This window comes from Capra hircus, chromosome 10 (genome assembly GCF_001704415.2).
Source record: "Capra hircus breed San Clemente chromosome 10, ASM170441v1, whole genome shotgun sequence".
Lineage (NCBI taxonomy): Eukaryota > Metazoa > Chordata > Mammalia > Artiodactyla > Bovidae > Capra > Capra hircus.
The window spans coordinates 67,647,248-67,671,942 of record NC_030817.1 but is presented as its reverse complement, the minus strand read 5'-3'; the positions used below and the strand labels follow the sequence as shown (position 1 = coordinate 67,671,942).

The following is a 24,695-nucleotide window of genomic DNA, read 5'->3' as shown; positions in this document are numbered from 1 at the left end:
ATTTTAAATTCTTGTTTGAATGGAATTCTTTTTAAATGACACTGGAGGGAAAAGGAACTGTTCAACTAAGTGCAGCAGAAATTGAAATGTTTCATGTTTTATAGGAAGGAAATTGTGTGTTGTTGTTCAGTCATTCAGTCATGTCTGACTCTTTGCAACCCCATGGACTGCAGCACGCCAGGCTTCCTTGTCCTTCACCATTTCCCAGAGTTTGATCAAAGCTATGTCCATTGAGTTGGTGATACCCTCCAACCATCTTATCCTCTGTTCTCCCCTTCTCCTCCTGCCTTCAATCTTTCCCAGCATCAGGGTCTTTTCTAATGAGTCGGCTCCTCTCATTAGCTGGCCAAAGTATTGCAGCTTCAGCTTCAGCATCAGTCCTTCCAATGAATATTCAGCGTTGATTTCCCTCAAGATTGACTGGTTTGATCTCTGTGCTGTCCAAGGGGCCCTCAAGAGTCTTCTCCAACACCACAGTTCAAAAGCATCAATTCTTCAGTGCTCAGCCTTTTTTATCGTCCAGCACTCACACTGTACACGACTACTGGAAAAACCATAACTTTGACTGTACAGACCTTTGTCAGCAAAGTAATGTCTCTGCTTTTCTAATTCACTGTCTAGGTTGGTCATAGCTTTTCTTCCAAGGAGCAAGCATCTTTTAATTTGATGGCTGCAGTCACTGTCCACAGTGATTTTAAAGCCCAAGAAAATAAAGTTTGTCATTGTTTCCATTGTTTCCCCATCTATTTGCCATGAAGTGATGGGACTGGATGCCATGATCTTCATTTATTGAATATTGAGTTTTAGGCCAGCTTTTTCACTCGCCTCTTTCACCTTCATCAAGAGACTCTTTAGTTCCTCTTTGCTTTCTGCCTTAAGGGTGGTATCATCTGGGTATCTGTGGCTATTGATATTTCTCCTGGCAATCTTGATTCCAGCTGGTGCTTCATCCAGCCCAGCATTTCGAATTATGTACTCTGCAAATAAGTCAAATAAGCAGGGTGACAATATACAGCCTTGACGTACTCCTTTCCCAATTTGGAACCAGGCCGTTGTTCCACATCCTGTTCTACCTGTTGCTTCTTGACCTGCATACAGGTGTATAACATGTAGTAGATGATGTACGTGGTTTCTGCCTACACTTGCAATGTGTGGGAGTCTCGCCTCCCTAAGACAGAACCCAGAAAATGCTCTTCACCACCTGCTTTACAGCTAGGATTCAGGCCAGTAATGAGGGTCTACAATCAGATTCACCCATAAAATATTGATTTAGATGTGAGGAATTTAAGATCTGATGCAAAACCCATTTTGCTGGGAAGGGTAACAGCAGAGGCTTCTGGCTTTGGGGAAAGTCATTAGTAGCTGTGAGTTCCCAACATAGGGAAAAATCTTTAACAAATTCAAAGTATCCTAGACAAATTGAAGAGAACATTACATCCATGCAATGAAGCATGCCACTATAAGGAACAACTGGCAGGCATGAGTTCTGAGGAATTCAAACACAATTATCATGTTAGTCATCCTCTTTATGTTGGATTTGTCAGAGGTGAAGCGGCAGAGCACTGCAAAAGGACATACAGACACTTGAAAGAATACAGCAAATCTGAGGCATGGCAAGCAGTCTGGTACAGTTTCAGGAAACAATAGATAGATCAGTCCCTTCCTCAAGGTGGCAGTCCCTTCCTGCCACTTTCACATCCTCCTCCTCTGATCTCTATTCCATCATGTGTCACCACCCATCCGGCTTCACAGAATCTCCACATAAAATGACTCCCACATCAGATAATAAAAAAGGACACCTTTTCCTCGGAGGACTTGCAGAAAGAACTTTCAGCAAGTATTAGTTTAAAAAACAATAATAACTGTAAAAATAGCAACAACCTCAAAAGAGAGGGGGGCTGCACAAGCAAAGTAAGCAGAATAGAGATGTTTGAAACTCAACTCGGAAAACTGTAAAATGAATGTAGATAAGCAAAATGGCACAAAGAATAAAGATTATGAGAAAAATGCTTGAAGGCCTGGAGAAGAGATCCAGGAGGGGATTCTATACCCAAGTATGGGCTTGGTACATAGACTGACCTGGTCCCCTCTTCCCATCTCCTCCTTCTTTGCCTTCTTCTGCTTAAAAAAAAAAAAAAAAAAGTGAAATCCTTGAATCCCCAGTCTTGACTGCACAGCTGTATGAAATGAATGACTGTGCAGTCTTAGCTTGGCCAGGGAGCTGCAGGTGGAAGTCATGGGGAGACCACAGCTTTCCAAATGAAAAGGCAAAGCTTCAGAGGTATCTCTTTTACCCTTTCCTTTCCCCCTTTCTTTCTGCCTGGAAAATTTACACATTATCTACAGACATAGTCATCTTGCATGTGGAATAACAAAAACACATTAAGACCATGAGTCAAGAAGATCAAAAGACACTAGCTACTTACACTTGGATTTCTTGTTACAGAAAAAAAATAAATAAATTTCTTATTTAAGTCATGGTTTTTAAAGTTTTCTGTGACTTGCAGTTAATCCCTTTCCCAATTGATATCCTACTTTATAGGAAGCCCAAAAGGAAAGAAAAAGGGATGACAGAAGAGAAGAAATAACAGAAGAAAATTCTCTGAACAGATGAGAAAATTGAAACTTCAGGTAAAAAGTGCCTGCCTAGAAGGTGCCATGCAAGAACAAAAATGTTTTTAAAGATGCACACAAATAAGTTCTGATAAAATTGGTGAATTCAAAAATAAAGAGAAAAATCCCACAAGCTTCCAGAAGGGATTTTACATCTAGAATTTAGTTAACACCATTTAAAGCTACCATTTGAAGCCATCATTCAAGTGGGAGAAGAATTAATTTTTGAATATGCAAACACTCAAAAATTATCTATACACCATCGTATTTAGGGGAATTCTTTTAATTCCAGAAAACTAACTCAGGAAAAATGATTTTGACCCCATGGACTGTAGCCCACTAGGCTCCTCTGTCCATGGGATTTTCCAGGCAAGAATATTGCAGTGGGTTGCCATTTCCTCCTCCAGGGGATCTTCCTGACCCCGGGATCGCACTCACAACTCCTGCATCTCCTGCACTGCAGCCAATTCTTTGCCACTGAGCCATCAGAGAAGCCCCAATAAACAGTTAGCTGAGTTTAAATACACAGGTAATAAGGTGGTTTTAAAATTTGGCTACTGCTGAGAAAGATTCCTGAAATATAAGCAGCATACTATTTTTAAAAGGAAAACGTATAACATCCTGGAACTAAAATTCCAAGTGATTTCAATGCATTCTAGAGGAGAAGAAATGGGAGAAGAGGGAAATCAAGGCATACCAAAGATCCTGCCCTGTTAAGATGTAAGATTTTAGAAATTAATTATTGAAGAACCTCTAGAAAGGAAAGCAGCCCACTGCCAACACTCTGATCCTAGTCCAGTGAGACCATTTTAGATTTCTGTCCAGGAGAAACTGAGCTGAGAAGAACTAACTTCCTAAGGTGACAGAACTGGAAAGTGGCAGATCCTGCTTTCTAGCCAGTCTGCCAAAGCCGGCACTCAACCACTCTCCTAAACCACCTCCAGTCAAAGCTAGGACACTCAACCACTCTCCTAAACCACCTCCAGTCGAAGCTAGGACACTAAACCACTCTCCTAAACCACCTCCAGTCGAAGCTAGGACACTCAACCACTCTCCTAAACCACCTCCAGTCGAAGCTAGGACACTCAACCACTCTCCTAAACCACCTCCAGTGTCTGTAGATTCCATTTTCCATTTCGCCATAACACAGTGTCAGTTGTGAATACATAACCTGGAGGAATGTACACCAGCCTTTCTTAGAGTGGGAATTATAGAGAATTGTTTTTTTTTTTTTTTAATCTGAATTTCTAGCTTCTCTTGACAAACTGGAGGATTTCTATGCCACAGCAGCCACTGACTGGCATACTGGCCCAGATATTGCTGCACATGCACTGCTTTTTAGCCAGAGCTAAAACTGCCCTCTGAACCCACATGTCTTAGGCTGGGTTCCCTAGACCCAGAACCCGAGGCAGAGATTCCTGTTTAAGTGACTTAGTGGAAGAGTGCTGTCAGGATTAGGGATGTGAGGAAAGCAGGCCAGGAACAAGGGAACAAAGCCAGACAAGGATGTTGCCTCAGCTGAAGACCGACTGACCCCTGGGGAAGCTCTGGAGGACAAACCACAGCACACAGCTCATCCTGTTTCAAGGTGAGGAAACAAAGGGGCTGGGCAGGGCGGGGGGCAGGTGTCATCCTGTCCTGGACTGGTCAGCTCCCATCTGGCCCAGGACAATTCTCCAGAGGAGTCACGGCAGGGGATGGATGCACAGATGTGCTAGGTAAAAGGCTGCTGCAGGGTGTCAGCAGCAGTCGCCATATCATCTCTACTAAACACAGGGGAACAAAAATTAGATGACAGAGCTAAGAGTTTCAAAGAACACAGGACAATGTATTTCTTTGTGGAAGTAAGAACAGGGCTAGAAGCGCAAACTCTGAGCCTGCATTACTTATGTGACCTGCCAGGCCCTATAAATACTCACAATCACAGCCTGGACTCACTCCTCAGACTCAGCCTGTGCTTGCCCCAGACTCTTCAGGGAACTGAATGCCCAACGTTACCTGGACAGGAGCAGGATGGTGGTCTTAAGGGTTACTAAAGATTACACTGAAATTATGTGGAATCAGTTTAGGGATAATAAGAAATGTCCAAAATAAAAGGATCCAGAGAAACATATTTCTATGTCATCAATGAGCAAGCCTGTCACATCACAGGCAGAGGGTATTACTGTGAAAGCCAACATGTAGGTCATTCATAATGACATAAGAGAGTCAATGGTGAATCAACAAGAATAAATTGGAAAATTTCAATAAAAATACATTTGTAAAGCAGGATTTTTTAAGTTAAAAACATTGTCTCATAATTTGAAAAATTACTGCAGTTTTTGCTATTTGATCAACAACATGATTTTAAAAATAAAAATTAAGACGTGTGGAGCCTGTAGAATATCAGAGTTTACTTACCTCAGAACTGGACAGCCCTGAATCACTATCGTCTAAGTCCTTCAAAAGTTCAACCAGCTTTTCCTTTTCTCTGTCAATCATCACCACTGGTTTTCCCGAATTCTTGGCCAACTATAGAATGTATCAAAAGAAAATATTAAATACTCAAAGCAACTCATAGTTCAGGAAAAATTAAAATGGAATCTGAGGCTTCTATAATACAGATTCACTAAGGTAAAATTTGTTATATTAGGTATTTTCATTTGCTGGTTAATTTTATTTTATTCTAAATTTTGGTAGAGCTCCATTCTCCAAGCAAAGATATTCAACCATCTCAACAAACATTTTATATAAAAAATAAAACATGGGCAGTTTGCAAACCTCTCTTTATATTAAATGTATCAAATGCAACATCCCTGCTGAGACATTTGGGAGGAATCTCACCACTTTCTATGTGGCATATATCCACTAAATGAAAATGCTTTTAAGTTTCAAGACTATTACATCAGGAGTTTAAATAGGATTCAGTTACTATTGATAAAAGGAAAAAAGGAAAATCTATGGCAGAGCTGCTATCTGTGTCAGCAAGAACTTGGATATGGGGAAAACCCTACTGCTCTTGGAAAATTATATATTAAGTCAACCAACAATGAGCCAGTGCAAAAAGAACAAGTTGGAGAAGGTTTCTTTCAGATCATAGGAACATGCAGCAACTAAAAGTCAAGAGTCCCAGAGGCCAGTCCTGGCAGTGGCAGGCTGACCCATGAATCCAGTCTTCCTGGAAAAGACGTGCTAATTGTGGAAAACATCAGGCTTGAACTATGAATTACTTAACTCTCTCCTCTTAAAACGTCACACTTATCAATGTAGCTTTCTAGTGATTTAACTGCCTGAGTGGCTCGCCGTGAACCTTCTGTTCACCATACTTTTATTTCTTGCTGTATTATTTCGCATTCTGGTCGAATACAGGAGTCCTTGTGCCCTTGGTTAGTCTAAGCCTGCCTTGAGGACAAACCAAGTCAGACTGCACGGCCTTTAAAACCAAGTTAAGCCTCTGTATCAGTGAGCTAATCCAAGCAAATAATGGGCTGCTCCAGGAGCTAGGAGAGGAGAGGCAGGGCCAGTAGGCAGACAACCAGCTGACCTCTCCACCTCTGCCAAGAGCATTTTCCACTCAAGTTTCTAAATGCACCAACTATAAAATCAATCTCATTACTTAAATAAAACCAATTTTACTAATATGCAATTTAAAATCTGGGAAACAGTATATAAAACTATTATTTAAATAAATGTTTTTCAAATTGCAGGAACCAGATTCATTTCTGGGCAATGAAACAAATGTATTAAGTTGCAGCTAGCATTTTTTAAGAGGGTAGGATGAGATAGAATAGGCTAGGATGGAGTAGAAAATCGTGAAATTAAGCATTGGTTCATAAAACTTCTCTTTCAGTTATATAAACTGCTTCAATTACATATACATGTATCATGGTCAAAAAAAAAAAATTTAAAGACAATGAACACAGCTATCTCCATTTTTGCAGCTCATTTAGTCCCACATTCTGGCTTCTAAATTTCTAAGTACATACCTCAATGTTTCGCTTAATAAAATCCTGGCTGTGTTTACCCCTGAGCTCAATCTTTTCTGTATTTGAGAAAGGTTTATTTTCTTCTTTGATCATTGACTCATTTCTTTCCACATCATAGGTAAAATCTAATAATAAAAAAGTTCAAAATTTTTTCAGAATTATAATTGTCCATTATGCCAGAATTTACCTTAAGCATATATTGAAACATATAAGAAATAAACACACATAGAAAAGGTCCTAAATTTCAGATCAGAATCTTAAGACACACAAACATTTATTCTTAAAAAGATAAGTGTGCTACAATAATTTGCAATGAAGTTCTCATAAAACTTTTGTTACTCGTTATCATGTTTCCATTCCTTTGGAATCATGGGAGATATGAAAAGAACTTCAAGTGATATACATGAAGGAGAAATCACTGATGTCATGAGAATTTTAACATATATTTTATTTTAGTATTTATATGACAAAACTTACTCTAAAGACTAGAATCATTACCTACTATTCATTGATTCGCTGTTCTCTTCTCAGAACAATAAACTTCTTGTTCAAACCTGTTCTTTAAGCCAAGTCGGGGCATAAGTGTTCTAGATGTCCTACATCCTATCTGCACAAACCCCTAAAGCCCATCTCAGTTTGTCAGTTTTTCTCAACCTTTGAAGAGCTTTGCATCAACGTCAGTTGTTCAGACCCTGAGTGCTCAAGACAAGAGCAAGAAAAATACTTGTGGCCTCTTATCCCCTTTATAAAATATCTTGTTTTCACTGTAGTCACATTTAAAGCATTTTTTAAAAGACCATGTGAATCCTTCATTAAAGCCCTAAAAATATGCATAAAAAGAGTCTTCCTAAATGACAAATAGAGTCCACCTTACAAAACAGGATAAACTGCCATATTAAAGTTCTACAGAAAAAAAATAAAAAACACGAGCCAGTAACTCAATGCAGACAGGCTTACTTAAAAGTTATCTTTGTTTTATAAGAGAGGTAACCTCAATAAAAAGGATTAAGGGAGCTAGTCAACTGGTGTTTTTGTGGTTCATTAGCAAAGATTCAGTACAAGTTTAATAATTAAAGAATAAATTTTGATAACACTAGTTGGAAAGACCAAGAAAAAGCGTGAGATCTCTGGATTTAATTTCTTTTCAGACTAAAATAAATTTGAGTTAAAAAAAAAGTTTTACTTAAATTTAAGTTACACATTTCTAGGCAAAAAAAAAAAAAAAAAATCTATGGTTTATAACTGAGATTTGATTCTTTAATCAATCCGGTGTCTCAGATGGTAAAGAATCTGCCTGCAATGTGGAAGACCTGGGTTTGATCCCTGGGTCAGGAAGATCCGCTGGAGAAGGAAATGGCAACCCACTCCAGCGTTCTTGCCTAGAAAACCCCAGTGACAGAGGAGCCTGGAGGCAGTCCATGGGGTCGTATAGAGTTGGACATGACTGAGCGACTTACAAACACCAATAGTTAAAGCAGGAGTTATTTTTTTGGTGAGTGGCCTTCTTAGATATAAAACATATAACTCTTTCCCATAATCCAAGTTGTATATAGTCTTTTTAACTGAAATCTGAAGTTTATTCATTCAGCTGAAGTTTCATATTCTCTTAACACATTAAAATAAATCAAATTAAATGCATCTTTGTCTACATTTATAATAGTTTCTTTAAAATACACTTTCAATACATTGTAGGAAAAAATCTTAGATAGTCTGGTAGAAACTATTTGCCTAGAAATGTCCTCTTCTCCTCTCCATCTTGGGAGTGATCCAGGGTAGAAGTTACCATGTCCCAGTAGTGACCCCAACTCTTGCTGGGTTGGATGAATTGGTTGGACAAAGGGTGGTCACCTAACCCAAGACAGATCATGGTCTCTTCTCGAGGATTATGGAATTGAATCACCCTCCCAATGACTCCAGACTTCCCTGGTGGCTCAGACGGTAAAGTGTCTGTCTACAATGTGGGAGACTCGGGTTCAATCCCTGGGTTGGGAAGATCCCCTGGAGAAGGAAATGGCAATCCACTCCAGTACTATTGCTTGGAAAATCCCATGGACAGAGGAGCCTGGTAGGCTACAGTCCGTGGGGTCACAAAGAGTCGGACACGACTGAGCGACTTCACTTTCACTTTCACTTTCACCCAGTGACTAACGAAAGGATATGATCTTAGGAATCAAAGAAGCTATCTACCAGGAAGATTCTTTCCATAAACTTTCTTTTTCACTTAAACTAGATTTCCATTACTAGCAGCCAGATTTAACTGTTTATTACACAAAATTTCAAATGTCCAAAAGACGACTATTATAATGGACCCTCAACAACTAACTTCAATAATGATTAATTTGTGACCAATCCTGTTTCATCTAGAACCTCACCTACTTCCCCTCACCACTGAATTAAATCACATCAAATCATTTCATCTGTGAATATTTGTATACATAGCTAGTGTCTTCTTGTGACAGTATATAAAATCACATACCTTGTTTGACATTCTGTATATGATTTTCATAGTTTTCTGGTGGAACTTGAGTGTGAAACACCGAGAAAAAGGTATCTTCATGCTTGTTACAAGAAGGATCTAGTGATTTAAAAATCATTTGTTCAATATCATATGTTAACATATATATATATGGAATCTAGGAAGACGGTACTGATGAATCTATTTGTAGGGTAGCAATGGAGACGCAGGTATAGAGAACAGACTTATGGACATGGGGAAGCGGTGGTGGGAGAAGAAGGTGGGACAAATGGAGAGAGTAACATGGAAATATACACACTGCTATATGTAAGACAGATAGCCAGTGGGAATTTCCTGTATGACTCAGGGAACTCAAACTGGGGCTCTGTAACAACCTAGAGGAGTGGGATGGGGTGGGAGGTCAGACGGAGGTTCAAGAGGAAGGGAACCTATGGCTGGTTCATGCTATTATATGGCAGAAACCAACGTAATATTGTAAAGCAATTACCTTTCAATTAAAAATATATGAATTTTTTAAAAATCATTTGTTCAATACATACAAAATAAATAAGGAATCGTTTATGTGGACAGTTGTTTTAAAAAACAGATAAGATCTAATAATGTTCTCTGCAATATTCCTCAATTTCCTCTACACGTTTCTTAAGACAATGTCACTTTCAGATAGAAATGATAATCATCTTTGTACACATGAGCCATTGAAAGCGAGAAATCAAAGCCAGTGAACAGTTTCCCTAGAACTTCTGTGCAAGAAGTATGCACCAGGGTGTGCTAAAATACCACATTAATTACCTGGATATAATATACCCAAATTCTAACATTCTTAAAACAGAGAATATACACATTGAATAACTTTGTGTTTCTAGTCCTTATTTTAGATCCACAAGGTGAGATTTCAGATATATGATCCGTCATTAAAATAACAGAATGTGTTTGAGGGAAAACTGGAGAGATACTTGGCAGTTAGCTTTCTTTTTTGGATTCTCTTGGGATACTACACATAAAAAATTAAGAAACTGTGTTTAACCCTTTTTGTTTAATTTAATTTGTCTTATGTTCTATTAAGCTAATTTAGACACCATATATTTATAAGAAACAGCTAACATAAATAAATATCACTTTGCCTTAACATGAAAGCATCTGCCAGGCTGTGGCACAGAAATGTTTTTGCTTTAGAAAACATGACATATCTTTAAGATATTAGAGGATTCACCACCTACCTCTGAAACAAACCTGATTTGAGCACCTGCTTGGAGATGATATGGGCAAGATATATTCACCATGACACAAATACCAACAAATTCAAAACATACAACTTCTGATAGTAAAAACAAATTCATCAGTTCAAATTCCCTAATTTGGAATTCATAATAATGTAGTGTCGCACCACCAGGATTAACAGTGCAACCATAATCCTTGTCCAGTGTTTGATGAGTTTATCTAGCAAATTAGTGGTATAAGCCTTACAAGAAGACAGGTAAGCTACTTAGCAGGCGAAAAGTTTTGAAGTTCTTTTCAAACTTTAATTTTTTTGCAACCATTGTTATTAGGGCTCTTAAACATTCATTGAAGCATACAGCAAGTCAGCAATTTGGCAACATTCTGTTATTGGTTTAAGTTGCATCATATACCCAAAACGGTAGTATATTTTTGATCACATAATTCCTCTTTAATAGCAGTTTCACTTAATTTTATTCTAAAGTACCTATAGAGACTTAAAAATATGAAAACCTGCCAAACAAAAAACTATTATAGCAAGGTGACACTGAAGGTTTTAAACCAAGGAGTTCTTCTTAGCTGAAATCATTTAAGTGACCCTATGGCTCTTCATGCATAGTCTCAGGATATCATTGCCTCAGACAGAATGGGTACAGCTAGGGTACAGCCCTAACACAAAGGTCTCATAGTTTAGCCTTGAGTTTAAAAGACAACAGTTGTAAAAGACATTCAACTGCAGAAACTCAACTTCTTGAGAGGAAAAAAACATTTTCTAAATTACAAAAGTCCTTCATTAGAAAGCTCTTCCTTATAGTAAAAAGCAAACCAAAAATTCTAATTCATGTAGAAAAAATGATGGGATTAGAAAATAATGATTTGACAAACACCATAATAATAACTGATTCAAGTAGAAATTAATGAATAACAAGATAACAGCCCCAAAATATCCTCCCACAAGATAATTTATCCAGTGCAAAAAGAAAAATAGTAACTTTACAGTGGAGAAATCTAGTAGACACCAGCTTAAGCAAATAAAGTTAACATCACCAGCAATGGAACAATCGACATCACACACTTCCTGTTATGATTCATTGAGAATACAGTACCACTTCTATGGGATTTCTGCCAAAAATACATAACCTGAACCCAATATGTGGAAACATAAACAAACCCAAACTGAGCAACTGTCAACAAAATAACAGACCTATAGTCTTCAAAGATGCCAATGTCATAAAATACAAAGAATGACTAAAGAGACATAACAATTAAATGCAATGAAAGAGCTTGAATTTTTTTTTTTTTGGTAGAAAGGATTTAAGTGGGATAACTGGTGAACCATGAATAAAGTCTTGATGGATCATAGTATTGTATCAATACTAATTTCCTGATTTGTGTGCGTGTGTGTCCGTCTGTAGAGAAGACGACAGAAGATGTGGTAAGATGCTAGTACATGGAAAATCTGAGTCAAGGGTATTTGTGAACTCTTCAAACTTTTGAGACTTTCAGTCTGAAATTATATCAAAATTAAAAGTTAATAGGCAGTTTTTCAAATGTCCTCACTACAAACATTTAGCTAAAGGGAAAAAAGAAATCTCCCTTCAGAGATCAAGGGCTGAGCACAATTTTTTTATTAATTTTTTTATTGAATGAAAGATTCATTAAATTCTATAGTGTTTTACAATTTTCAAAAGTTTTGAGCACAATTTTTAATATGAGTCTTGAAAGAGGAAGATTGAAGGGTTGATTTAAGTTGCTTCCTGTCACCTAGGGAAGAAAGCCCATCCCAGACAACGGGAAAGACCTGGAAGAACATCACTGGCATGAGTTTAGAGTAGACACAGGTGACTCACAAGTGAGACTGCTCCCTGGAACTCACCCTTTTGGAGGTGAAATCCTGGAGTTAGATTGAGATAATCAAAGAAAATGGGGAAACCAGAGCACAGGGGGCTCTGCCTCACTGAACACCTGGAATTCTAGGAGACTCCGCTCACAGTGTTCCACACATACTCCTGAGGCTCCAAAGCACCGATGGCAGTGTGGCATGTTTTGAGGGAGACAGGGCATGATATATTCACCCTTTCTTTCTCCCTGTCTCTTTTTCACTCACTCCCCTGCTCCTAATACACACACAGAAACATATGACATACAATTGCATGGCTGGCCTGGAGCATGGACGAGAACCAGGAGTGCTTGCTTTCCCCTAAGAGTTAGAAACAGACCCCTTCCCAGCACACATCATGACACCAGCCAAAAATGCACACAGCCAGGGACTTCCCTGGTGGCCCATGGGCTGGGGCTGCATGCCCCCAATGCAGGGGGCCTGGGTTCAGTCCCCAGTCGGGGAGCTGGATCCCACATGCTGCAACTAAGACTTGGCACAGTCAAATAAATAAAAACAAATATTTTTTTAATGCACATATCCAAATGTCCCATGCAATTAAGAACCACCCCCATTAGACTACAGAGAAAAGTTCAATAAACTCAAAATATCAAAAAAATGCCCACAGTATTACAGATTTCTATATTGGCTTTTAAAGCAGACGGCTTATAAAAGATTCTGGAGAACAAAGGAAAAGCACCATTTTCTAATTAACTATAAGGTCAATGAGGAAATAAGAGTACAGTAACAACATGTAGAGAATAATGATAACAACACGTAAGAAAGAATGCAGTATAGAGCTAAGTCTTTATTTAGAAACAAATTCATACCAATGATGCCTTTATCACATTGTTATGGACTGAACTGTATGCCCCCCAAATTCATATTGAAGCCCTAACCCCTAACGCGGCTGTACTTTAAGGAGATAATTAAAGTTAAATGAGATTATTAGGTAGGGTTCTAATCCAGTAGAACCAGTGTCCTTACAAGAAGAGGAAGAGGCACCAGAGGTATCTTCACCCCCAACCTCTTCTACCCCTGGGCCTAGAGAAAAGGCCATGTGAGGACGCAGTGAGAAGGTAGCCGTCTGTAAGCCAGGAAGAGAGCTCACCCAAAATGAATTTTCCAGTACCTTGATCTTAAACGTATAGTCTCCAAAACTGTAAGAAAATAAACTTCTGCTCTTTAAGCCACTCAGTCTGTGGTTTTTTTAATGGCAGCCCTAGTAGACACAGATTTTAAGAGAAAATAAAAAGAACTTAACTAATTTAAATGAAGAAACTAATTTAACTGAAAACAACAAAACAAGTTCAAGAAAAGAAATAATCAAGTAATTGCTAGAATTAACAAAGAAATTCAAAATTGATTTACAGAAGTATAAAAAGACAAACCCTCAAGTATAATTTTAAAAACAGAAAACACTCACTGCTATCAAAGTAACATGGTACTGGAAAAAGAACAGCCACAAAGACCACTGCAACAGAACAGAGGGTTGAGAAACAGACCCAGAAAAAGATACTCAACTTATCTTTATTTATTTATTTAGTGAATGTCTCATTTACACCCATCATTTCGCTGAACATTCATAGCATTACCACAACACACAGTAGTATTACTTCCACTTGCAGATGAGGTAAATCAGGCTCAGAGAGGCAGAGTAATTTACCCAGAGTCATACAGATAAATGGAGCTTGATTTTTCTGGCTTAATAGTCCTCCTTGAGAACTATTCTGAGCCTAGCATTATTCTGAGCCTATAACTGTGATTTGTTGTTCAGTTGCTCAGTCTTGCCTGACTCTTTGCTACCCCATGGACTGCAGCACGCTAGGCTTCCCTGTCCATCACCAACTCCTGGAGCTTGCGTAAACTCATGTCCATTGGTCAGTGATGCCATCCAACCATTTCGTCCTCTGTTGTACCATTCTCCTTCTGCCTTCAATCTTTCCCAGCATCAAGGTCTTTTCTAATGAGTAGGCTCTTCACATCAGGTGGCCAAAGTATTGGAGCTTCAGCCTCAGCGTCAGTCCTTCCAATGACTATTCCGAGTAGATTTCTTTTAGGATTGACTGGTTGGATCTCTTTGCAGTCCAAGAGACTCTCAAGAGTCTTCTCCAACAACACAGTTTGAAAACATCAGTTCTTCAGCACTGAGTTTTCTTTACAGTCCAGCTCTCACAGCCACATATGACTACTGGAAAAACCATAGCCTTGACTAGACAGACCTTTGTTGGCAAAGTAATGCCTGCTTTTTATTTTTTTAATTTATTTATTTTAATTGGAGGCTAATTACTTTATGATATCATAGTGGTTTTTGCCATACATTGACATGAATCAGCCATGGATGTACATGTGTTCCCCATCCTGAATCCCTTTCCCACCTCCCTCCCCATCCCATCCCTCTGGGTCATCCAGCGCACCAGCCCTGAGCACCCTGTCTCATGCATCAAACCTGGACTGGTGATCTGTTTCACATATGATAATACACATGTTTCAATGCTATTCTCTCAGATTATCCCACCCTTGCCTTCTCCCACAAGTCCAAAAGACTGTTACATCTGTGTCTCTTTTGCTGTCTCACATATAGGGTCATCCTTTCAACTTATCTTTAATAAAAGAGCAAGACTTCTGAATAGAGAGAGGATAATCTCTTTAACAAATGGTGCTGGAACAACTGGATGTTCACATGCAAAACAAAAAAAACAAGCCAGACACAGACCTTACATTTTTCACAAAAATGAAATAAAACTGGACTATAACCCAAATGTAAAATGCAAAACTATAAAAATAGGATAAAAATCTATGTGAATTTCAGTTTAGTGATGAGTTTTTATAAACAACACCACAAGTATGATCCATGAAAGTAAAAGTTGATAATTTAAACTTTATTAATATTAAAAACTTCTGCCCTACAGAAAAGACATGCCACAGGCTGAAAGAAAATACTTGCAAAACACATATCACATAAAGGACCTGCATCCAAAATAGACAAAGAACTCTGAAAACTCAACCGTAAGAAAACAAACAGACAACTCACTAAAGAAAATATAGATATGGCAAATAAGCACCTGAAAAGATGCTGAACACCGTTTGCCATTACAGAAATATAAATGCAAATTAAAACAACAATGAGATACCAATAAACACCTATTAGAATGGATAAAATCCAAAAACCTGACAATACCATTTGCTGGCAAGGAGGCAAAACAACAGGAACTTTCATTTTTGCTGGTGGGAATGCAAAATGGTACAGTCAATATGGAAGACAGGCAGTTTCTTTCAAAGCTAGACATTTATCATATGATTTAACAGTCCTGCTCCTAGATATTTAACCCACAAAATGGAAGTTTTATGTCCACACAAAAACCTGCACACGAATGTTTAAGAAGCTTTCGGACACAACATCAAGATATCATTCAATAGATGAAGAGAAAAACAGTGATATTGTCCATGGAATGAAAGGTTACTTAGTGACAAAAAGAAGCTAGCTATCAAATCACAAAAAGACATGGATGAATCCTAACTGTATACTGCTAAACTAAAGAACCCAATCTGAAAAGGCTACTTACAGAATGGTTCCAACTTTACAATATTTGAAAAAGGTAAAACTAGAAAGACAGTAAAAAGATCAGGTGCCCAGGGTTTGGTGGAAGATGGGAGTGTTGAATGGGGATTCACCCAGGGGATCTTTAAGGGTGGTAAACCTATTCTGTATGATACCATAACAGTGATTACATGTCACTACGCATTCTTGGAAACCTGTAGCTTCACAGCACAGAGAATGAAACTTAATGTACACAAACTATCAAAAGATTATTTTAGATGTAATAAAATCCCAGGACAAAGTACAGAATTTGGTTAAAAAAAAAAATCTGTGTTCCTGATGTACAAATTAATTTCACTGAAGAGGATGGAGGGAAGAATGCTCATTTTAAGTGAACAGGAAATGAATACAGTCTGCAAGACTAGAGGCAATAGAAATTGCATGTGAGCTTTTTACTCCAGTTGATTAGGTTATGTCCTCAAAAATTATGATATGACTACACATGTACAGTAGAATTGAACAATTAACTAAATAGATGGCCAATGGTGAGAACCAGGTTTTTCACTGTTGGAATGTAGGTTACACATGAGCAAGAGGAAAAGTCAAGATGATCCATGTGGTAATAAAGCCAGAGACATCAGTATGAACCTATATTTAGCTTAATAGAGAGAGAGATGGTTATATATAGAAATATTTACAGATATGTGTATAACAGGTTAGCATACACACAAATACTTTCTTTCTCAGAAGCAACAACTCCCCAATAGCAACAAATTGATCAAGCACCCAGATCTGGTTTCTAGTATCATCCTCCAATAGGAGGAACCAGGGCTTCTTGGAGAAACAGCTGATTTTCTAGGACTTATGCAGGAAATATGGAAGACGAATCTGAAGCATCTTATAGTGGCAGAAAGTAAGGGAGTGCACACAACAACAACAAAACTCACAATGGAGGAAATATGACCAAGGGGCCCAAAGTCAACTGAACGAGCTCCCAATGGCCAACGGTGGGAAACATCTGAGCAATAAAACAAAGTGGTATTGGATTATAATCCAAAGTATAAAACAAATATCCATGTCTATGGTGATATAAATAAATAGGGAGACTAGATGAATGGGAGAATGAACCTATATTCCCACACTGAATAATTCACTATAATTTATGTAAATTCTCTGCCATCAAAGAAGTGACACGAAACATCCGCACTCCTCAGGTATGAGATGTGCATAGTAACTTTCTTCCAAAGAAGAAAGTATGGAAAAGGGGAAATATTGGGAAATTTTACATTAAAGAAATCTGACAAATATCAATACGTCTTTAGCCAGGTGACCAAAGTTAATATCAGCCGTGATGTTATACTGGTAATATAATGTGATGTGATGAAAATGGCACTTTAACTCTGTGGTCTTCCTCCCAAGAACATACAACACAAATATAATCATGTGAAACCATGACATAAGTCACAACTGCTAGAAATGCTACAAAATACCTGAGCAGTATTCCTCAAAACTGCCAAGGTCGACAAAAACAAGAAAGCTTGAGAAAGTGCATAGCCCAGAGTAGCTTAAGGAGACATGAGGACTAAATGTAATGTGGTATCCTGAAGAGGATCTTGGAATAGGACAAGGACATTAGGTAAAAACTAAACATCTGAATAAAGTACAGACTTTAGTTAATAATACCAAGAGATCAAATTGCCAACATCCGCTGGATCATTGAAAAAGCAAGAGAGTTCCAGAAAAACATCTATTTCTGCTTTATTGACTATGCCAAAGCCTTTGACTGTGTGGATCATGATAAACTGTACAAAATTCTGAAAGAGATGGGAATACCAGACCACCTGACCTGCCTCTTGAGAAACCTGTATGCAGGTCAGGAAGCAACAGTTAGAACTGGACATGGAACAACAGATTGGGTCCAAATAGGAAAAGAAGTATGTCAAGGCTGTATATTGTCACCCTGCTTATTTAACTTATATGTAGAGTAGATCATGAGAAACATTGGGCTGGAAGAAGTACAAGCTGGAATCAAGATTGCCAGGAGAAATATCAATAACCTCAGATATGCAGATGACACCACCCTTATGGCAGAAAGTGAAGAGGAACTAAAAAGTCTCCTGATGAAAGTAAAAAAGGAGAGTGAAAATGTTGGCTTAAAGCTCAACATTCAGAAAACGAAGATCATGGTATCTGGTCCCATCACTTCATGGCAAATAGATGTGGAAACAGTGTCAGACTTTATTTTTCTGGGCTCCAAAATCACTGCAGATGGTGATTGCAGCCATGAAATTAAAAGATGCTTACTCCTTGGAAGGAAAGTTATGACCAACCTAGATAGCATATTCAAAAGCAGAAACATTACTTTGCCAACAAAGGTCCACCTAGCCAAGGCTATGGTTTTTCCAGTGGTCATGTATGGATATGAGAGTTGGACTGTGAAGAAAGCTGAGCGCCGAAGAATTGATGCTTTTGAACTGTGGTGTTGGAGAAGACTCTTGAGAGTCCCTTGGACTGCAAGGAGATCCAACCAGTCCATTCTGAAGGAGATCAGCCCTGCATGTTCTTTGGAAGGAATGATGCTAAAGCTGAAACTCAAGTACTTTGGCCACCTCATGCGAAGAGTTGACTCATTGGAAAACACTCTGATGCTGGGAGGAATTGGGGGCAGGAGGAGAAGGGGACGACAGAGGTTGAGATGGCTGGATGGCATCACTTACTCGATGGACGTGAGTTTGAGTGAACTCCGGGAGTTGGTGATGGACAGGGAGGCCTGGCGTGCTGCGATTCATGGGGTCGCAAAGAGTCGGACACTACTGAGTGAGTGAACTGAACTGAACTGAATGTATCAATATCAGTTCATTAATTTTAACAAAGGTACCATACTAATCTTAATAAAAAGGGAAACTGGTTGTGGGTATATGGAAAATCCCTGTACTTTCTTCATATTTTTTCTATAAATCCAAAACTGCTAAAATTAAAAATTAACTTTATGAAGACTCTATATTAAAAAGAGAAACAAACACTTAACAAAATTAGAAGTAAGAAATGGGGCATATACACAATAAGAAGGAGAATTATCATTTTTAAACACTAATGGAAACTTTAAAATCTCAGTGACATGCACATATTGCCAAAATTGACTCCAGAAGACTGGTAAACTGAAATACAATAGTAAATAAGAAAGACACTGAAAAGAGTCGGGAGAATTGCCTCCAAGAAATTATTTGAACCAGATGGGTTTTTTCCAGTGAAATCTTTCAAATTTTAGGGAACAGAAAATCCCCATGTTATATCAACTGTTTCAAAGCATGGAAATAAATAGACAGCTAGCTCCATTCATTTTATGAAGTTAACATAGCCTGAAAAAGCATACACACAACCACTACTAACCCCACCACTACCTGCTAGCCCATGACATACATACACACAGGCACACCCACATATATACACATACACACACACACAGCTAATCTCACTTATCAACATAGTTGTGAAAATTCTGAATAAATTCAACCATTCATATCTGGTACTAAATTAAAAGAATAATCCTCCATAACCAAGAAATTCATTCATCTAGTAACAAGAGTAATTTAGTAATTAAACCTATTAATTTTGAAACAGTTTGTCAAGAAGAAAAAAACTTTATAATAATTTAAATAGATATTGAAATACATTGCATAAATCTCAACACCTAAGTCTTTACAAAGTTCTCAGAATAGGAACAATAATTGAAAGGACAAAAAAAAATTGTATTATTTCCAGGTGATTATAAACTAACAAAACTCAAAGCAAACAACTAAAGCTAATTAGGATAAATAAAATAATTATCACTGAGGGCCTGAGAAAATCAAACAGTAAGGCAGAGAGGGCAAATCTTCCTTTCCTCTACATTTTAGTTCCACTCAAGCCTTCAACCAACTGGATGAGGACCACCCACAATCTGGAGAGTAATACACTCCACTCAGTCTACTAATTCAAAGGCTAGTCTCTTCCAGAAACACCCTCGCCAACACACCCAGAAATAATGTTTAAACAGACATCTGGGCATCTTGTGATCCAGTCAAGTTGACGCATACAATTAGCCATCACAGACACTGGGGGGCGATGAAACCATCCGCCAAGATAGAGAAAATATACAAAAGAAGGAATGGGATGTAAGGAGAGGCAGAGGAGAGCCAGCGGGGAATGATGAATCCAGTAAAAATGCTGCTATCTGATGAGTGGTCAACTGTGTCAGATGCTACAGAGATATCAAATAGGATAAAAATCAGGAGTAAGTCACTAGATTTAGAAGTTAGGAGGACCACTGATAAAGTAGTTTCTGTAGTGTGATAAAAGAAAATACAGTTGCGAAGTAAATGGAAGTTGACCAGGGAGCACCAGTAGGTGTAGACTATTCGCTCAAGAAATCTGACCCTAAGAGAGGAGGGAAACAGAGGGGTACCTGTTTGGGAGCAGCATGAAGAACAGAGGAGGTTTTCTGCACATGTTTAGTTGATCTGGTTTTATACGCATGTTTAGTTGATTTGGGGCTTCCCTCATGGCTCAGCTGGTAAAAGAATCCGCTTGCAATGCAGGAGACTTGGGTTCAGTCCCTCAGTTGGGAAGATCCCCTGGAGAAGGGAAAGGCTACCCACTCCCGTATTCTGGCCTGGAGAATTCCGTGGCCTATATAGTCCATGGGGTCGCAAAGAGTCAGACACGACTGAGTGACTTTCACTTAGTTGATTTGAGGGCTCTTTGATTCTGTTTTACAGTCAAAAGATTTAAATGTGGTTAACTGAAGGGAAGGACCCAGAGGAGATGAAAGACGTGAAGGGGGTAAGAGAGGAAAACTGATGGGTCAGGAGCCAGGGGCAGAGTGAAAGGCACAGGATATTACTGACTTCGGCCTCAGAAAAAAAGAGCACACATCCTCATGTAAGGGAAGAGGGAAGAGGGTGGAGAAGCACAGTCAGAGTGCACTTTAAAGGCAGAAAGTAAGAATGGACCCACCCAGCTGATCCATTTTCTCTGAACACTAAGACTGCCTGGGCTAAGGACTTGCAGAAGAGGACTGGAGGTTAAAAGTGAAAGTGAAAGTGAAGTCGTGTCCAACTCTTTGCGACCCGTGGGCTGTAGCCCACCAAGCTCCTCCGTCCATGGGATTCTCCAGGCAAGAATACTGGCGTGGGTTGCCATTTCCTTCTCCAGGGGATCTTCCAACCTAGGGATCGAACCCAAGTCTCCCACGTTGCAGGCAGACGCTTTAACCTCTGCACCACCAGGGAAGCCCTTAAATACAGGAATCCAAGTACTAACATCAAAGATTTCAAGAGAGGAAAGGAAGCCAGGAGGGAGGAAAAAGGGGGAGGAGGTGGGAGAGGCAGGGCGAAAGGGGTGGCCTTACAGACGTCTCCTGCCACCTACAGATACCCAGGCGTTATGGGACTTTTCCCTGGGCCTCCAGAGAAGGGAGGACTGGAACTCGGACCTACCACAAATCAGACTAGAGCAGAACCAGAATTCGAGTTCTCTGCCAAGAGGAGGTGATCAATCTCCAATCCTCAGCTCAGGCTGACGGCCCTTTGACCAGATTCCTGCATCCAGGACCGGGGGACTAGAAAAACAGGGAAGGATAGGAAGGGTTAAGAAGAGGAAAGAGAGAGGCAAGGGGAGAGAGGTCAATAAAGTCTCTTGTTCCTTACCGGTCGGGGCACTCTGGCCAGCCGTCCGAGTCAGGAGGAGACCAGGGACAAAAGGGACCCAGTTGCGGCCACTGGGTCTGGTCCATTGGCAGGCAAGCTGGCTCCTGAGTACCCCGAGCGGTCAGGATGTCAGTCTCAGCGAAGAAGAGTCTCGCCAGAGTCGCCATTTGTTGTAGGAAGGGGGACCCCTTCCAGGGCCCGAAACTGGGCTCTTGTCTAACACTCGGAAATGAATTGTCTGAGGAGACACATGTGCTGACAAAGCAAGAGATTTTATTGGGAAAGGGCACCCGGATGGAGAGCAGTAGGGTAAGGGAACCCTTAAGCACACAGTAATAATTCAGAAGAGCCATACTGGAGAATATAAGAGAAACTGCTAAGCTATACTGAGAATCCAGCAGAGGTTAAAAAACAAAAGACTCCTTAGCTATACCAGTCAGCACAGGTATGTGATTTTCTCCCCCAGTCCTCTGCAAATCAGAGCAGAAAGAAAATACCAAATTTTCTTGGAATAATTTCATCTTAACATCCGAGAGTAGAAGCAACAATTTCCTGAATTTCACAGAAAAGCACTTTAAAAGAGGTATTTGCAAATTTTGAGAAACCTAATTGATTAAAATGTCACTGTTTTGTGCTTACCCAAACTTGAACATTTGGAGCTGGAAACACAAGTCACAAATGTGACAGAGGCAAAGAACCTTTGTCCAAAACACCGGTAACACACAATCCCATCACTGGACATATCTGTCTCAGAGAGTAGTGAATTTTATTTCTATCCGTCAGATAAATGCTACAAACTAAGGGAAAACTCCTAGTTCGGTAATTTCATATTTCTCTAGAAAAACTTTAAAGTGATCCTTCACAAATGTGGTGAGACAGACTTTTAAAATATTTCTGAGACATCTAGAAAGTACAATACTGTCCCTTTCAAAACTTCAGTGTGGGTTATTATCTCATTTATAAAGCTAAAATATGGTTTTAAAAAATTAATTTAATGTGGCCTTTATCTGTTAGAGCCAAGTCCTCATTTGTGTTTAGCACCTATAAAAAATACACAAGTAACTTTTCTTTTTACTGTTGGTTATTTGTGATGTTAGAAAGGGACTACAATGCATTTTATGTTTGGGGGGCTGGAAAACAGGTTGGAAATTGCCATTCTGCCACTAGCCTGAAGTCCTTTGAATTACTCTTAAGTAAGAAGTAAAGGAAATAACCTGGGAAAATAAAGAATACTCATTCTAAGATTTTTCCTTTAGTTTAAAGGGGAAAAATTAAAAGAATGGTAAATAGTAGGTCTGGATAATTGTAAATGTGTGTTTAAAGTTCAAGTCTAAATAAGCCTGGCTCTAAATTCTTCAAGAGGTACTCTTAAAGCACTATTTTAACTAGATGCCGCCACCTACTGGACAGTTTACAAGGGGTTGAGCTTTCCCTTGTAACAAAGAAAAAGATGACCGTGGAGGAAAACAGAGCAAAAGGTTTCTTGTTTTCATAATAAGCTTTACAGGAACACTTTACTTTAAATTTTATGGCTATTATTGGTCTGATCAAAATAATTGCTAAAGTTTTCAATTTTTTACATTTTTAATTAAGAGGGGATAGTTGAAGTTCAGAGAATTATCTGGGAAAGAAACTACCCTCAGGATGGAACAGATATAAGCAGTGTCACGCCATTTCATCATATGAGGCTATGTTGTAATAGTAGAAATATGAGACTGTCAAAATTAGTGTCATGCAGTCAAATCAGACTCTTGCTTTTCTGTTCATTTCTTTCACATGTGCTAATAATACATTTCATAAACTGAAGATTCCAGAAGTTACCTCTTTTGGAATAAGCTAATAATTTATGTTATGTAAAATGTTTCAAAATGTTTAATTAGGCTAATAACATAATCTATAGTAAATGCTGGTTTCCCAGGTGGTGCTAGTGGTAAAGAATTCGACTGCTAATGCGGGAGATGTAAGAGACCTGGGTTCAATCCCCAGGTCAGGAAGATCCTCGGAGAAGGGAATGGCAACCCACTCCAGTATTCTGGCCTGGAGAATTCCATGGACAGAGGAGCCTGGTAGGCTATAGTCCATGTGGTCACAAAGAGTCGGACACTTAGCACATACTAAAATCCATCTCTTTTGGGTTTTAAGATTTTTAAAAATCAGATATGTGTGACTAATGAATACATGTCTATGATGTAAAAAGACAGAAATATAGATCAATGCAACAAAATAGAAAGCCCAGAGATAAATCCACACACCTATGGACACCTTATCTTTGACAAAGGAGGCAAGAATATACAATGGAGAAAAGACCATCTCTTTAACAAGTGGTGCTGGGAACACTGGTCAACCACTTGTAAAAGAATGAAACTAGAACACTCTCTAACACCATACACAAAAATAAACTCAAAATGGATTCAAGATCTAAACATAAGACCAGAAACTGTTAAACTCCTAGAGGAGAACATAGGCAAAACACTCTCTGACATAAATCACAGCAGGATCCTCTATGACCCACCTCCTAGAATACTGGAAATAAAAGCAAAAATAAACAAATGGGACCTAATTAAAATTAAAAGCTTCTGCACAACAAAGGAAACTATAAGCAAGGTGAAAAGACAGCCTTCAGAATGGGAGAAAATAATAGCAAATGAAATAACTGACAAAGAATTAATCTCAAAAATATACAAGCAACCCCTGCAGCTCAATTCCAGAAAAATAAATGACCCGATCAAAAAGTGGGCCAAAGAACTAAACCAACATTTATCCAAAGAAGACATACAGATGGCTAACAAACACATGAAAAGATCCTCAGCATCACTCATTATCACAGAAATGCAAATCAAAGCCACAATGAGGTACCATTTCACGCCAGTCAGAATGGCTGCTATCCAAAAGTCTACAAGCAATAAATGCTGGAGAGGGTGTGGAGAGAAGGGAACCCTCTTACACTACTGGTGGGAATGCAAACTAGTACAGCCACTATGGAGAACAGTGTGGAGATTCCTTAAAAAACTGGAAATAGAACTGCCTTATGACCCAGCAATCCCACTGTTGGGCATACACACCAAGGAAATCAGAACTGAAAGAGACACGTGTACCCCAATGTTCATCGCAGCACTGTTTATAATAGCCAGGACATGGGAGCAACCTAGATGTCCATCAGCAGACGAATAGATAAGAAAGCTGTGGTACATATACACAATGGAATATTACTCAGCCATTAAAAAGAATACATTTGAATCAGTTCTAATCAGGTGGATGAAACTGGAGCCTATTATACAGAGTGAAGTAAGCCAGAAAGAAAAACACCAATACAGTATAT

General features: G+C 38.9%; 1 protein-coding gene across 1 annotated transcript in view; it reads right to left on the bottom strand.

Annotated features, from left to right (window-relative positions):
* LOC102174745 (fibrous sheath-interacting protein 1) overlaps positions 1–24,695 on the bottom strand; it is a 54,940-nt gene that overhangs the window by 23,619 nt on the left and 6,626 nt on the right. Inside the window, exons 3-5 of the mRNA XM_018053766.1 lie at positions 9,055–9,153; positions 6,579–6,703; positions 5,014–5,124 (exon numbers count right to left, since the gene is read on the bottom strand). Of these exons, the coding sequence (XP_017909255.1) occupies positions 5,014–5,124; positions 6,579–6,703; positions 9,055–9,153 (335 nt within the window). The remainder of the gene's footprint in view (positions 1–5,013; positions 5,125–6,578; positions 6,704–9,054; positions 9,154–24,695) is intronic.